The sequence below is a fragment of the Vespa velutina genome, chromosome 12, assembly GCF_912470025.1.
Source record: "Vespa velutina chromosome 12, iVesVel2.1, whole genome shotgun sequence".
In the NCBI taxonomy this organism is placed as follows: domain Eukaryota; kingdom Metazoa; phylum Arthropoda; class Insecta; order Hymenoptera; family Vespidae; genus Vespa; species Vespa velutina.
This window is the reverse complement of record NC_062199.1, coordinates 3,849,503-3,865,782: the sequence shown is the minus strand read 5'-3', so window position 1 is coordinate 3,865,782 and position 16,280 is coordinate 3,849,503. Positions and strand designations below refer to the sequence as shown.

The window sequence follows — 16,280 nt, the reverse complement described above, 5'->3', positions numbered from 1 at the left end:
CAATTTTGTAATTCTGAAGGATATGCTTAATGGAGTATATTGATCGCAAACCTTCGCAGCCAGTTTTCGTTCGTTGTGTAGGGTGCACGACAAAAACAGCACGCAGTGTGTTACGAGGTAACCGTCAGTGAAGTAATCGATTTTATTCACGTCAATATTAATCTAAACAACGTTTCTATAAAAAAGGAAACATCAGCACGAGAAAAATAAAAATATTCGTTAGTTAATTTTAAAAGTGTCTCAGCGATTATCTTCAAAACTGTCGATAAATGAATATATATAAAAATATATATAATAAGCCATGCATAATGGATAACAATTTTATAAAGAAAATTCTGCGTGTAACTATTCAAAACTTTGGTTATATTTAATTCCAATGACTACAATTTTGTATTCTTAAAATTAAAAAAATGGTCAAATAATGATGATAATAATACATCACAGATATATATAAGTAAGGTAATGTTAATGTATATTGCGGTACACCGATGCAAAAGAAAATGCTTTGTACAATAACTAAAATAAAAGATTCTTCTTTAAGATAAGGAGATTTAATATCTACAATATAATGTTTTCCGCTTACCACAACGAATGCTTCATGCGACGATACGAATATATCTCCGATTGAAAGCACGCATGGCTTCGACCATCTCATTAACATAAATAATAACAATTTTTGAACTCTAATTGAAAGATTATAGAATGGTATTTTACACCTGCAAAATAATATTTGATCTTTTATACAACACATAACTTAATAGTTTCTAGGTATAGACTAGTTATAAAAAGGTAGTTATCTAATTAATATTACGTATCACTTTAGGTACACTTAAAACAAGAGAAATAAATATTCCATATTATTCAATAAAAATCTCACAATTCTTCGCGAGCTTCTACGCTATGGTTTATAAGCGTCTGTCCAACATAAAAATTAACAAATGTAACAAATATAGAGCATGCAATATAGGAACTACATTCGATAATTTGGCTTATATTTTCCCTCACCGATGAAACTTGAAATATCTAAAAACAAAGAAAAAATAATTTAAATTCCCTTTTTCAGATGACTTAAATAAATATACACTGCAAGGAAATATATTAAATCTCTATAATCCAGTTTCTTAATTTGTTCCATAATGTGGTTAAATTGCAAAATTAACAGTCAATTGTTAACTAATCATTTCTTTTCTATCTCATATATTTTTATTAAAAAAGAAACGATTTATTTCTCAGTGAAAAAGAAATGATTATAATTGTATGTAGAAAACAATATAATTATTTTCATTAGAGTAATTTTATCTAAAAAGAAATAATAGAAATATTTCAGAGAATTCAAATTAAGAAAAATCGGAATTTTGAACATGTCTCAGGAGACATAAATTACTACATAATTACTCAATGATGTAGAATATAATCGTAATGATAGAAAATTTTAAATATTTTCTAATTCTATATACCCCACTTATAGTAAATGAATTACTTACAAACAAGAAATCCAATATTATGAAGAGCATAATGAAGAAAATTTCGAATAAGTAAATTCTCTTTGAAATAGTGTTGAGTAACCTAATATATCTTAAATAAAAACGAAAAAATAAAAAATATGTATTATACATCACATCACTGAATAAGATGGACAGTTCAATAAAATAGACGATTACTGTTAATTTACCTCAATATCCTTTCATGACACTGTATTACATCCACGATCCAATCGAATTCATTTATAATTTGTTTAAATTTCTGTGGTTTCAGAAAAGGATGTCCAATTTTCAATCTGCAATAAGTATATTGTAAAATGTTATTATAATACATGAAATAAAACTAAACGTTTCTTAATCATCTGAGTCATACCTTATAACACTTAATTGACAACACGCGTGATTTACGAATACCAAATACGTTGAAAAACATATGATTGCTAAAGTTATTGATATATAGATTTCTATTGCTTGATAAATAAGTAAACTGTAATATATCGGCCCAGGATTTAAAACATAATTAATAGGAATGGGTAAAGTTAAATTAACATTTGCCAATGTACTAGGTTGATATGAGACAACATTTAAGAAACAGGGTGTTATTGTCGCAAGAAAATAGATGTTAAAGATAACTACAAAAAAACATATATACAAAAATTTAATTATAGTATTGCGTATTCGGATTTCCGTGTAGTATTTCACGTCCATACCCATGATTGAAAACGTATATAGTTTGCTCTCTTTAATATATCTTTCCGTAATATCGAAATCATATTTACTAGACATATGCTCATAATCAAACTTAATATGAGAAACAATTGTTTTTATCTGAAAGTAAATTTTGTTTCTTCTTATTTATATCAATTCCTATCTATTGAGAAAAAATAAAAATTAAAAAAAAAATGGTACGAACTTGAACGTATTTAAAGTAATAATTACTGTAAGTATACAGAAAACATATAGCTGCGAACACATACTGCAACACTTTGATAGCTGTCACTAGAGGAACTTTTAAAAAGGCGAGCTGATAAAACTAAAGTCAAAAAATCTTTATAATGTTTCATTATTGTTATTCTACGAGTTCCTTCAAAAAAAGATTATTTATAGGTGACTATACCATCTACGTTTAACGCAAAATTTTTATTCACATACTAATTATTTAATTTTATTCGCTCAACGCACTGTAATTTTGATTCAAATCACTTATATTAAAAATTAATTTGAATCAACTCGCAAAACAATAATAATAAATACAATAATTCTAATAGGCATAATCATGTAATTATTAAAGAAAAATACATTTACTTGGTGTGCTATCATTGGAAATCCATAAAGAACAACTGAACAAACTTGAACCAAGAGATCATTTGAATTTTGATAAGGTCCCAAACCTATAGTATATTGAAAAAATTTATTCGAAAAAAGAAAATGTTGCTCGAAGTAGGTAAGACCACTCGCTGCAGACATAATGAACAATCTGACAATAATTGTACCGAGGTAAACATTACGCTACACGTTTCATCCTTATTGCACATTCAAATTGACCTTCATTATAGTCCGTAAAACGATTTGTAAAATAATAAAATGAAAATAGTGTAAATATCGATTTACACTAGTAATAATCCACATAATGTATTACTTTCATATATTTCAGTAGTATTGAACCTTTCACGATACGAGTCAAATATAATGAAACATAAAAACAGATGGTGCTTCGCAGCAATTAAATGTAGTGAGTTGGAGTTGCTACTTTTCATATCGAAAGACATGCGCAGTGTGGTTTATTGATCGGCATTCTTCTCAGTCGCTGTTGGACCGCGGAATAAGTCACATGCTGAAACCGGCCGCGGAACAATGTGAGAAACAGTTAGTAAAATTCAATCGATTTTATTGACAACACGATGGATCGTTCGTTCTACTGTTTGAAAAAAATTAATTAAAAACGCAGAAAAAAGAATTCTTCTGTAGAGCGAAAGTGCAAAATATTTTTAATGTGTCACAGTGCATCCATCGAAGAAGATCGATATCTGTTTAGCTACGTAAAATCAAATATGCGGAATAAATGGATATAAATTATGCATCATTATATATATAAATGGATAAAAATTATGCATCATTATGTCTGGTATGTTTTATACGATTCAGTACATTTTTGTATTATTAGAAGGAAAGAGTGATAACAATAGTTCACAGATTATTAGGTAAATTGAGATGAAGTTAGTGAACACTACGATATGCCATTGCGAAGGAAAACGCTTTCCGCATAAGCTAAAATGAAAAATTTGTCATTAGCATGATCCATAAAACACTGGTAATTTATCACTACTTACCCCAGCGAAAAATTCATGCGACGCCACGAATATACCTCCAATTGAAAGTATGCATGGTTTCGAGCTTCTCAACATCATAAATACCAGTATTTTCTGGACTCTTATAGAGATCATATAGAACGGAATTTTAGACCTGTAAAAAAGTATTTGATTTAATAGAAACAAAAAAAAAATTATATTTTCCTCGATGTATATTTCCATTTTCTATTCTAGCGGACAATCTAGAAATATATGAAAAAAAAACATTTTATAATATGAAACGAATCTTACAATTCTGCATGAGCTTCTATGCTATGTGTCATAAGCGTTTGTCCAAGATACATATTAATATATGTAATAAGTGTAGACCCAATTATGTAAACGCCACATTCTATTAGTTCCCATGTATCTGTCAAAGCAGCTGATAAGTGAAATATCTAAAACCAAGTATTTTTTATATAGAATAAATACTATATAAATACTATATAGAAAATATTACTAAAAAAGATACTTTAATTTTTTCCAGTCGATATAAACAAGCATGCTATGTCGCTAGATATATTAAACCTCTAATTTGTATGATTTATAAACCATTTTTCTATTTCGTAAATTAAATTAAAGGAATATAGTTTATATCTTTGCTGACTGAAAAAATTTAAAATTATTGTACGTACAAGGTAATAGAAATATTGTCTTTCCCGATTAATCTGCAATTTTTTTTTTTAATAATTTTAAAGTATTACAGTTCTATTTTAAAACTCTCCCAATTACATTATTAAACAAAATAAATGTGGAAGCTAAATGAAATTTTCAGAATGTAGATATATAGTTGGTGACAAAAATAAATGGGCAGACACTTGATGTAAATATCAATGCATTTTACTCGAATTAATAGTACTGTTATGTCCTTATATATTGTTGATTATATACTATATAATATACAGATTATTTAATCAATAATTAGAATTCATATTTACATTTTTGAATAAACAAGCCGCATTTAACGTTAACGTCAATTATTTGTCGAAGGACAAAACTAAATCGACACATAATGAAGTATGTAATAAATAAAATATAAAATAATATTAATAACTAGCATTGACACTTATTACTTGAATCATTGCTTCGAAATGTTTTTAAATACTGTTTATTATATATTCAATATAATCTTTACTAATATTTTTGAATGTTGTCTATAAATTTTGTAAAAAAATCGATCTTATTAATTTACTTATCCAATAATACTTTTGCATCCAATAAACTCCGTAAATTTTCTATAAGATTTAAATAAGTGCTCTGTGCTAACCATTCAAATGATTTAATATTGAAATCGTCAAAAAATTTCTTATTTTTCTTAGCAATGTGTTTCGAATCATTATTTTCGTGAAAGACAAATGCTTCACCAAGATACATTTTTAATGCTTAATGCTTCTTCTAAATTTTCCTTTAGTATATCAATATACTTTTCTACATTCATAATTTCATCAATTTGTACTGAATTTGTATTTGAAATTTGTATGTGAATTGATATTGAAAAAATTGTTTGGAATTTTTATAAAAACATTGTTAAGCGATTGTCCGCTTATTTTTGTTTATTAACGAATAGCTAATATTTTCTTTATAAATTCGGCTTCGTTTATAAATACACATAAATATAAATTTCAATTTCTCACTAAATAATCTCTATACTATAAGGACATTTAATCAATGAAATTTAAATCCGTAGCAATAATGTCAATTTGATTATAGTGAATAGATAGTTATGTCCAGAAAATGTCCACTTACTTTTTGTCATCGTATATATAAATATAATATTTAAAAATTATTCGATGTTATAGAAAATAATTGTATTAACGCAAAAAAAATCGACAAATTTCTACATTAACGTACCTTGGTCATTCGAAATGAATTACTTACATACAAGAAATTTAACACAATAAGGAACATCACAAAGCACATTACAATTAAGTAAATAGTCTTCGTAGTGGTGTTAAGTAAATCAACAAATCTTAAACAAAAACAAAATAATGAATTTATATAAATTAATAAATAAAAATGATTTTTATTAAAATCATTAACATAATCACAGGAAAGATCCAAGAAATAGATATTTATGACCTACTTCGTAACTCTTTTATAATGTTCTATTATTTCAATAATCCAACCGAATTCATTCAAGATTTTTTTATCATATTTAGTCTTTTGATTTAATTTTCGATGATCCCGAAAAGGTTGAGATGTTTTCATTCTACAATAAGTACGTTTTAAAATAACGTTTAAATATATTATAATACATGAAATAAAAATAGATATTCATAAGGAAACCGCATACCTTATAACCCGTAATTGACAACACGCGTGTAGAATTAATAACAAATAATATGAAAAACATATACACCCTATAATCATTAAACCAAAGATTCCTATTATTTGGTAAATAAGCAAACTATAATATATCGGCCCTGGTTTTAAAACATTATTAATAGGAATGGGAAAAGTTAAAATAACATTGTCTGAAGAATCAATGTGATACCAGAAAATATTAAAAATGCTAGGAATTACTATTACAATTAAATAGAAGTTAAAGAAACCTATAACAATCAAAAATATAAATATACTTATATGTATATATATATATATATATATATATATATATATATATATATATAACGCTAATATTATGTCTGCATATTTCTTAATAGTATTTCTGTTGCTCACCGATGATAGTATACGTATACATTTTCCCCTCTTTATTATATTTTTCCATGATTTCCAATTCATCTTCATCGGAAAGTTGCTGGTAATCAAACTTGAGTTGAGAAAAAATTTGTTTCATCTAGAAATTAAATGCATTTTCTACGTTTTTAAAAGTTTTTAACCTTCGTTTATCATGAATAATGCTGTTAATTGGACAAATATAACACGTACATGTTCAAAACTGTAGTATACAGCAGTGTATATACCCAAAATAGAAATTGTAATTAACATTTTCTGTAACACTTTGATCGTAGATTGAAAAGTGACATCTGATATGGCGAGCTGATAAAACTGAAGTCAAAAAAAGCTTAAAAGCTTTTATTTTTGTTACATTGCGAGTACTTTTAGAAATAGGCAATGTCTAAACAATTATTTCATCTAATTTTAGGATAAAGATACTATTAATATGTAGATCGAATGAATAAAAATTACTGATGATATAAAATGAGAAATAACTGAAGTATTAAATAGACTGAAGAATTTTATTCACTCAACGAATTGTGAATTGGAAACGAAATACTTATATTTGAAAGTAATTAAAGAAAAAAAAATCACAATACAATAACAATGATTGTAATAATTTTAATAGGGATAATCAGATATATATAAAATATAAAAGTAATTACTTGGTGTACTATAATTGGAAACATATAAATAACAACTGTACACACTTGAACAAAGAGATCATTCGAATTTTGATAAGATCTCAAACCCATAGTATATTGAAATAATTTGTTCGAAAAAAAATAATGTTGTTTAAAGTAGGTGAGACCACTCTCTACAGACATATTAAAGAATCTAACGAAAATTGTACCGAGATAAACACTACGCACCACGCTTCATCCTTATTGCGCATTCAAATTGTACTTCATTATAGTCTGTAGAACGATTTGGAAAACAATGAAATGAAAATATTGTAAATGTCGATCGAATCTACAGTAATAATACACATAATGCATTCCTCTCATACATTTCCGTAGTATTGAACCCTTCCCAATATAAGTCAAATACTTTGAAACATAAAAACAAATGATGCTTCTCAGCAATTAAATGTGGGAAATTGGGGTTGCTACTTTTCATACGGAAAGACATGCGCAGTGTGGTTTATTGATCGTCATTCTTCTCAGTCGCTGTTGCACCGCGGTATAAGTCACATGCTGAAACCGACCGCGGAACGATGTGAGGAAACAGTTAGTAAAATTCAATCGATTTTATTGATAACACCGTTTATCTTAGTAAAAAATCAATTAGAAACGGAAAAACAAAAATATTCCATTGTAGAGTGAAAGTGCAAAGTTTTGTTAATGTGTCACAGTGCACTCCTTGAAGAAGAATGATACCTATATACCTACACAAAATTGGACATGTGAAATGAATGGAATTTGAATAAAAATTCTGTACCTTTATATTCACATCATTTAGTATACTTTATACGAGTGAATTCAATTTTGTAATGTTAGAAAAAAAGATGTCCTTAACTGATAACGATACTTAACAGATTTGTATTAGTCACAATGAGATGAAGTTAACGAATACTGCGATATGCCATTGCAAGAGAAAATGCTTTACGCATTAACTAAAATCAAAAATTTTTCGTTAGCATGATATATTAAACATTGGTAATTTATCGATACTTACACCAGCGAAAACTTCATGCGATGCCACGAACAAACCTCCGATTGAAAGCATACATGGTTTCGAGCTTCTCAATATCATAAATATCAGCAATTTTTGGACTTTTATAGAAATCATATAGAACGGAATTTTACACCTGAAAAGAAGTATTTGATTTAATAGAAACAAAACAAAAATTATATTTCCCTCTGTATATAATTTGATTTTTTATTCAATATTGCGTTTCTCATTAGATACAATAAAAACATCTTAGAAATATCATTTTATAGTATTTAACGTATCTTACAATTCTGCGTGAGTTTCTAAACTATGATTTATAAGCAATTGTCCAAGATACATATTGACGTATATAATAAATATAGAGCCGACTATGTAAATACTAGATTCTATTAGTTCCCATGTATTTTTCAAGACAGTTGATAAGTGAAGTATCTAAAATCAAATATTTTTTATATATAAGATTTCATTAAAAAATATTTCTTGAATTTTTTCTAGTCGAAATAACATAACATAAGCAACCATATAATCTTGCTGGATATACTAAATCTCCATAATCTGATTTGAATAATTTATAAATAAATTTCGAATTTCATAATTTAAATTAAAAGAACATGATTTATATCTTTGCTGAATTAAAAATTTGAAGTTATTGTATGTACAAAGACTGTCTTTCCCAATTAATCTTGAATTTTTGAAAAATAATTTTGAAATGGTAGTACTATCTTATAACTATATCTATTCCAATATTAAGCAAAGTAAATGTAAAAACGAAATGAAATTTATAGGATGTAAATATATATATATATATATATATATATATATATGTAATATTTAAGAATTATTTGATGTTACTGAAAATAATCTTTTTCGTACAAAAAAAATAGACTAATTTTGACATTTACATGCCCTATTCATTTATAAGGAATTACTTACATAGAGTATATCTAACGCAATGAGGACCATAATAATGCATATCACAATTAAGTAAATATTCTTTGTAACACTGTTAAGCAAATCAACAAATCTTAAACAAAAGAAGAATAAAAATTTTTTACAAATTAATAAAAAAATATTTTTCATTAAAAATATTCATGTAATCACAGAACAAATCAAGGAATAAATCATAGAAATAAATATTTAGAACTTACTCCGTGGCACTTTTATAATATTCTATTACGTCAACAATCCAACCAAATTCATTGTGGATTTTTTTATCACACCTAACTTTTTGATTTAATTTCTGGTGGTCCCGAAAAGGTTGACTTATTTTTAATCTGCAATAAATATATTGTAAAATAACGTTTAAGTGCATTATAATAAATGAAGGTCATACATCGTTTCTAGATTAACTGCATACCTTAAAACGCTTAATTTACAACATCCGTGTTGTATTAATACCAAATAATATGAAAAACATATACTGGCTAGAAATGTCATAATATAGATTGCAACTGTTTGATAAATGAGCAAAGTGTAAAATTTCGTTCCTGAATTGAAAACATTATTAATGGGAAGGGGTAAAGTTAAATTAATATTTTCTGAAGTACCAATGTGATATGAGAAAATATTCAAAATTGTGGGTGTTATTGTTGCAATAAAATAGAAGTTACAAACAACTACAACACAGAAAAGAAAAATATAAAACAATAATATTACATCTACGCATTTCTGGATAATATTTCTGATACTCACTGACAAGAGTATACGTATACATTTTGCCCTCTTTATTATATTTTCTCATGATTTTCAATTCATCTTTACCAGACAGCTGCTCATAATCATATTTGAGTTTAGAAAAAATTTGTTTCATCTAGAAATTAAATGCATTTTCTACATCTTTTAAAAGTTTTTAACGTTCGTTAATCATGAATAATGGTGTTAATTGGACAAATATAAAACGTACATGTTCAAAACTGAGGTATATAACAGGGTACACTGACACAATACAAATTCCAGTTAATATTTTCTGTAACATTTTGACCGTAAATTCAGGAGTGACATCTGATATGATGAGCTGATAAAACTAAAGTCAAAAAATGCTTAAAAGAATTCATTTTTGTTACACTGCGAATACTTTTAAAAAAAAAGGTAATATATAAACAATTATTTCATCTAATTTTAGGGTAAAGTTTCTATTCACATACACATCGAATAATTAAAATTAACTGATAATATGAAATGAGAAATAAGTGAAGTATTAAATAGACTGAAGAATTTTATTCGCTTAACGAACTATAAATTGGAAACGAAATACTTATATTTGAAAGTAATTAAAAAAAAAAAAAAAAAAAAAAAAAAAAAAAAAAAAAAAAAAAAAAAAAAAAAAACCACAATACAATAACAATGATTATAATAATTTTAATAGGTATAATCAGGTATATATTAAAAACAAAAATAATTACTTGCTGAGCTATAATTGGAAATATGTAAACAACAAGTGTACACACTTGAATCAAGATATGATTCGAATTTTGATAAGATCTCAAACCCATAGTATATTGAAATAATTTGTTCGAAAAAAAATAATGTTGTTCAAAGTAGGTGAGACCACTCTCTACAGACATATTAAAGAATCTGACGAAAATTGTACCGAGGTAAACACTACTCACCACGCTTCATCCTTATTGCGCATTCAAATTGTACTTCATTATAGTCTATAGAACGATTTGGAAAATAATGAAATAAAAATAGTGTAAAGATCGATCGAATCTATAGTAATAATACGGATAATATATTCCTCTCATACATTTTCGTAGTATTGAACCCTTCCTGATATGAGTCAAATACATCGAAACATAAAAACAGATGGTGCTTCTCAGCAATTAAATGTGGGGAATTGGAGTTGCTATTTTTCATACCGAAAGACATGCGCAGTGTGGTATATTGACCGGCAATTTTCTCAGTCGTTGTTTGACCGCGGAATAAGTCACATACTGAAACCAGGCGCAGAACGATGCGAGAAAACAGTCAGTGAAGGTCAATAAAGGACAATCGATTTTATTGACTACATCGTTTATCTTAGCAAAAAATCAATTAGGAATAGAAAAAAAAATATTCTATTCTAGTGCAAATTCCTTGAAAGTGCAAGGTTTTGTTAATGTGTCACAGTGCACTCCTTGAAGCAGAATGATATCTATATACCTACACAAAATTGGACATGTGAAATGAATGGAATTTGAATAAAAATTCTATACCTTTATATTCACATCATTTAGTATACTTTATACGAGTGAATTCAATTTTGTAATGTTAGAAAAAAAGATGTCCTTAACTGATAACGATACTTAACAGATTTTTATTAGTTACAATGAGATGAAGTTAACGAATACTGCGATATGCCATTGCAAGAGAAAATGCTTTAAGCATTAACTAAAATCAAAAATTTTTCGTTAGCATGATATATTAAACATTGGTAATTTATCGATACTTACACCAGCGAAAACTTCATGCGATGCCACGAACAAACCTCCGATTGAAAGCATACATGGTTTCGAGCTTCTCAATATCATAAATATCAGCAATTATTGGACTTTTATAGAAATCATATAGAACGGAATTTTACACCTGAAAAGAAGTATTTGATTTAATAGAAACAAAACAAAAATGATATTTTCCTCTGTATATAATTTGATTTTTTAATCAATATTGCGTTTCTTGCTATAAACATACTGATACACAACGTTTGACGTTTGTATACATCGAAGTAAACATCATATTCCATGCTTCTTCTTCATTGTGCATTTCAATTGATCTTTCATTATAATCGATATTACAATTTGTAAAATAATAACAGAAAAATTGTCGAATAATTAGAAATCTATAATTTATAATTATCGAATCTATAGAACATAATATCATAATATATTTCTTTTATTTATCTTCGTAATACTGAAGTCTTTGCGATAGGATTGAGTTACAGATGATTATTCCATATAATTAAATTTAGATTATTTTAGGCACAACAATTAATCCCAAAAGAATACACTATAAAGTATGATCTATCGATCGCAACTCTTCTCAGTCCGATCGTAATACCTGATTATTTCTGTATTAGAGATAATTACTATGTATCGTAACGAATAGATATCTATTGGAAATACTTAGATGATTAGAGTTTCGAGTTTATTGATCATGTGATTCAAACATCCCTTAAAATAAATCCTGTGATTGTATATATATATATAGGATGAGCACTATTTTTTTGCTTTGTTCCTTTTTTTTTTCTTTTTATTACGCGAGAAAAATTACTTCGATCAATGGTCGAATTTATTATAATGTTCGAAGCAAAACAATATTAAGTCTAATAGTATGAATAATATTTCTACATAAAGTACAACATTTTAAAAGAACATTTTTAAAGTCAACATTTAAAAAAATTAGCTTATTTCTATTCTATATTTAATACAAGTTAGTGGATTATTATTCTTATTAAATACATGAAAGGTTATTTATTATTATATTAGATGTATATAATATATATATTGAAGAAAGAAAATCCTTACTTTGTAAAAGTAATTTTGATATTTTTATGAAAAAAAAAAAAAAAAAACGAATAACAAAAGAAAATTTTTTCAGCATTTAAATATTTATTTTAAAAATATATATAATATATTAATATATATTTATATAATATATATTAAATATATAATGATTATACATATTGATTACACATATATATGTTGAAGATAGTCATTACATATACGGAAAAAAAGTTATGTAAATGATTATATATATGAAAAAAATGTATATATATTCTTCATTTTACCTTTTTCTTTTCTTTTTTTTTTCTATTTTTTTTTATAATAACAATAACGTCGACGAGAACGAATTACCATTATCGTTAACAATGAATTCTTATTGAAAACATCATTATCGCAATTTGCACTTAATGATTACACAGAAACATATGTGCCCTTAATTATGAAAGTGGTCTAAGTCATATATTTCTTGTTTCGAGATATTTAATGAATTGCGTTTGAACGAATTAAAAAATATTTTTATATTATGCGACATTTTAATTTATAATTTTCTTAGTCTTGATTAATGGAAATTTATTATGAATATGAAATTTTGTATGAATTTCATACGAAAATGTTGTTTTTAAAGCTCTAATTGACTTAGATCATTTTCAAAATTAATTGAATGTTCTATAAATGACTTAAAGCAATAAAGAACTATGAGTTTTATTTGAAACAATAACTTTAATGAAATAATTCATAAACATTTATTAATTATTTTTAAAAAGTAATCCATTTTTATCATTTTTTCTAGTTTTTATGATTCTTAAAATGTTCCCGATAAACTGAAGGGGTGGTGTATAATAGAAGTAATTTAATATTTTCGTATATTTTTGGTCTTCCTCTTTTAGGTGAAAGATCCAAAACGTGGAATTTAGAATCATCTAAAGAAGTTTTATAGAACATTTTATAAAGCTCATTTTTTAAGAATCTCATCCATTGAATTTTCCATAGTATTCGCTGGAATTTTCTTTTGCTTTTTTCTGGTCCTCTGCAAGACAGTTCCTAGCTCGTTCGGCATTTTGTAAACATACATCATGACTTTCTCTAAGATGTAATTTCTCTTTCTCATTATTGCATGCTTCGATTTTTCCATTCAGTAAATCGCATTTTTGGCATGTGTCTTTTCGAGGAGTATGGAAATTTAAGTTAAATTCAGTATTAAATATTTTCCTGTAGATCCATTCCTTAACAAAGGATTGATTATTTTCCTCACATTTCTCCACATATAAGCTATACATGTCACGAATATTTCGGTCAAATAAATTTATGTTCGTAATTTTGTACGGTATGTAGTTAAAAAATGTTTTGAATCGCATAAAGTATGTTTTCGAAGTGTTTTAAAGATATGTAAAATAAATTGAGTATTGTTTTTTTTCAATTTGAAGCATCTTAAATTATGTTGAATGGGCACCTTCAAATTTTATAATGAATCTGATTATTAATCTTGAAAGTGGCCTAACTTCATTCTTGATAAGAAAACGCATATTATTCACTTAATAATTGTCACTATTTTAATAGGAACTATAAATTTAACACTCTTAGATACACTTAAGTAATATAACTCATTAGTATCCTATACGTATATTTTTAAATTCATTGAAACGCAAACCCTTAAATATCTCGATTTGAAGATAAATGGAGTTAGGCCACTTTCAAAATAAACTGCTCATATATATATATATATATATATATATATATATATATATATATGGAAGAAATATATATATTTATGTGTAGGGAAAAAAATACTTATGTATGTATAAAAGAAAATATAAGGAAATCCTTGCTTTCTAATTTTGATATTTGTGTTACGGAAAAAAAAAAAGAAAAGAAAAGAAAAATCTTAGAATATAAATAACGAAAGAAAATTTTGCCTTTTTATTTGTTTCATTTCATTTATTTAATTTATTTTTTGTTTTAGGAATAATTCAATTAATACTTCGAGCGATTCAACGATTTCACGTAAGTCGAAAAACGAAATGAAATGAGAAAAATGAAAGGTACTTCAATACATAATATTATTTGCGTCATTTGTTATATTTAAATTACACGTAAGTACATTATTTTTTAAATAGAAAAAAATAGAGAAAAACAGAAAAAGAAAAAGAAAAAGGATTTTTGATTTATAGCAATAGATCTCTTGTTTTTATTATTCCAAAATAATTCGGTATTAACGAACGCTATAATATACCGTAGCAAATGAAAATGCTTTTTGCATTAACTACGATTAAAAGGAAAAAAAAAAAAGAAAAAAAAAGGAAGAAAGAAAAAGAAATGTATAATTAGCACGATACATTACACTTACAAATATTTTAATCATTCTTACTCCAGAAAATCCTTCGTGCGACGATATAAATAAATCCCCGATTGAAAGCACGCATGGTTTCATACTTCTTGTTATCATAACAAATAGCAATTTTTGAGTTTTCACGGAAAGTCTGTAGAATGGAACGTCACATCTGTCAAAATATTATTATTTAACATATATACATATATATACATATATACATATATATATATATATATATAATTTAATATTTAATATTTAATATATATTATAATATATATGAAATATATTCCTTGCAATAAATATTTATTGATATTTTGTAAACCATTTTGTGATATTTAACTAATCTTACAATTCTTTCAAAGCATCATCGCTATGATCCATAAGCTTCTGTCCAAAATCATATATCGTATATGTAAAAAATATAGATCCGCCAATGTAAATGGAACATTCGATCACTTCGTGTGTATTTTGCAATATCTTGTATTTTGTACAAGACGTTAATTCGAAGATCTGGAAAGTAAATAGATTTATAAGAAATTCGAAAAAAAAAAAAATTTGTCACTGATCATTTTTCGAACGGACAAAAATAAACATACTTTATGACATATGCCATTATTATCATTATTAACGTCCCGATTTTATTTTGTCAAAAGACAAAAAAGAAAAAATAAGATAAGATTACATTGTTGAATTACATACTATTACTCTTTCAATATTTTATATATATATATTTATTAAAAATAAAACTATTTATAATTAAATAAACGAAAAGAGACAATTATCGTATATAATTATTCTTGCCTCTGTCGTATTTTTTTGTTTTTTTGTTTTTTTTTTTTTTAATAAAATGAAAAAATTTGTATCTATAATATCTATTTGTATTTATAAAATCTAAAAAAAAAAAATAAATAAAAAAAGAATAAAAAAGAATAAAAAAGAATAAAAATAAATAAAAGTATGAATAAAAAAAAGAACAAAAATATCAACAGACGATATATGTGTATAAAATTTAGAGCACGTACATCGTATGGCAATGAAGTATTAATAATAAGTGAACATGCGCGTTATAAGCGCAATGAATTAAAAAAAAAAAATTTGAATTAAAAAAAAAAAAAATCACGAATTTAAAGAAGTTTATATAAAAGATAATGGTTTTAACGCAAAAGGAATAGAATTTCAATATCCATTAATTTTACTTATTTCAATTAAATAACTTACATTAATGAAATCCAATATAGTAAGGAACAATGTAAATAAGATCACAATAAAATGAATTATTTTCATAGAA

At 25.7% G+C, this 16,280-nt stretch overlaps 1 protein-coding gene across 2 annotated transcripts; it reads right to left on the bottom strand.

Annotated features, from left to right (window-relative positions):
* Positions 1–3,607: 3,607 nt before the first annotated feature.
* Positions 3,608–7,289, bottom strand: LOC124953450. 2 transcript variants are annotated; one of them, XM_047504849.1, is made up of 9 exons: positions 7,174–7,289; positions 6,719–6,838; positions 6,509–6,626; positions 6,123–6,381; positions 5,913–6,038; positions 5,708–5,798; positions 4,082–4,227; positions 3,812–3,944; positions 3,608–3,749 (listed from the first exon to the last, which is right to left on the bottom strand). In XM_047504849.1, the coding sequence occupies exons 1-9, from the start codon at positions 7,261–7,263 to the stop codon at positions 3,699–3,701; spliced, it is 1,134 nt and encodes a 377-aa protein (XP_047360805.1). In that variant the 5' UTR covers positions 7,264–7,289; the 3' UTR covers positions 3,608–3,698. The 2 variants fall into 2 exon arrangements, with proteins under 2 accessions (XP_047360805.1, XP_047360806.1); XM_047504850.1 differs by having other exon boundaries at positions 6,123–6,189.
* Between the last annotated feature and the right edge of the window lie 8,991 nt (positions 7,290–16,280).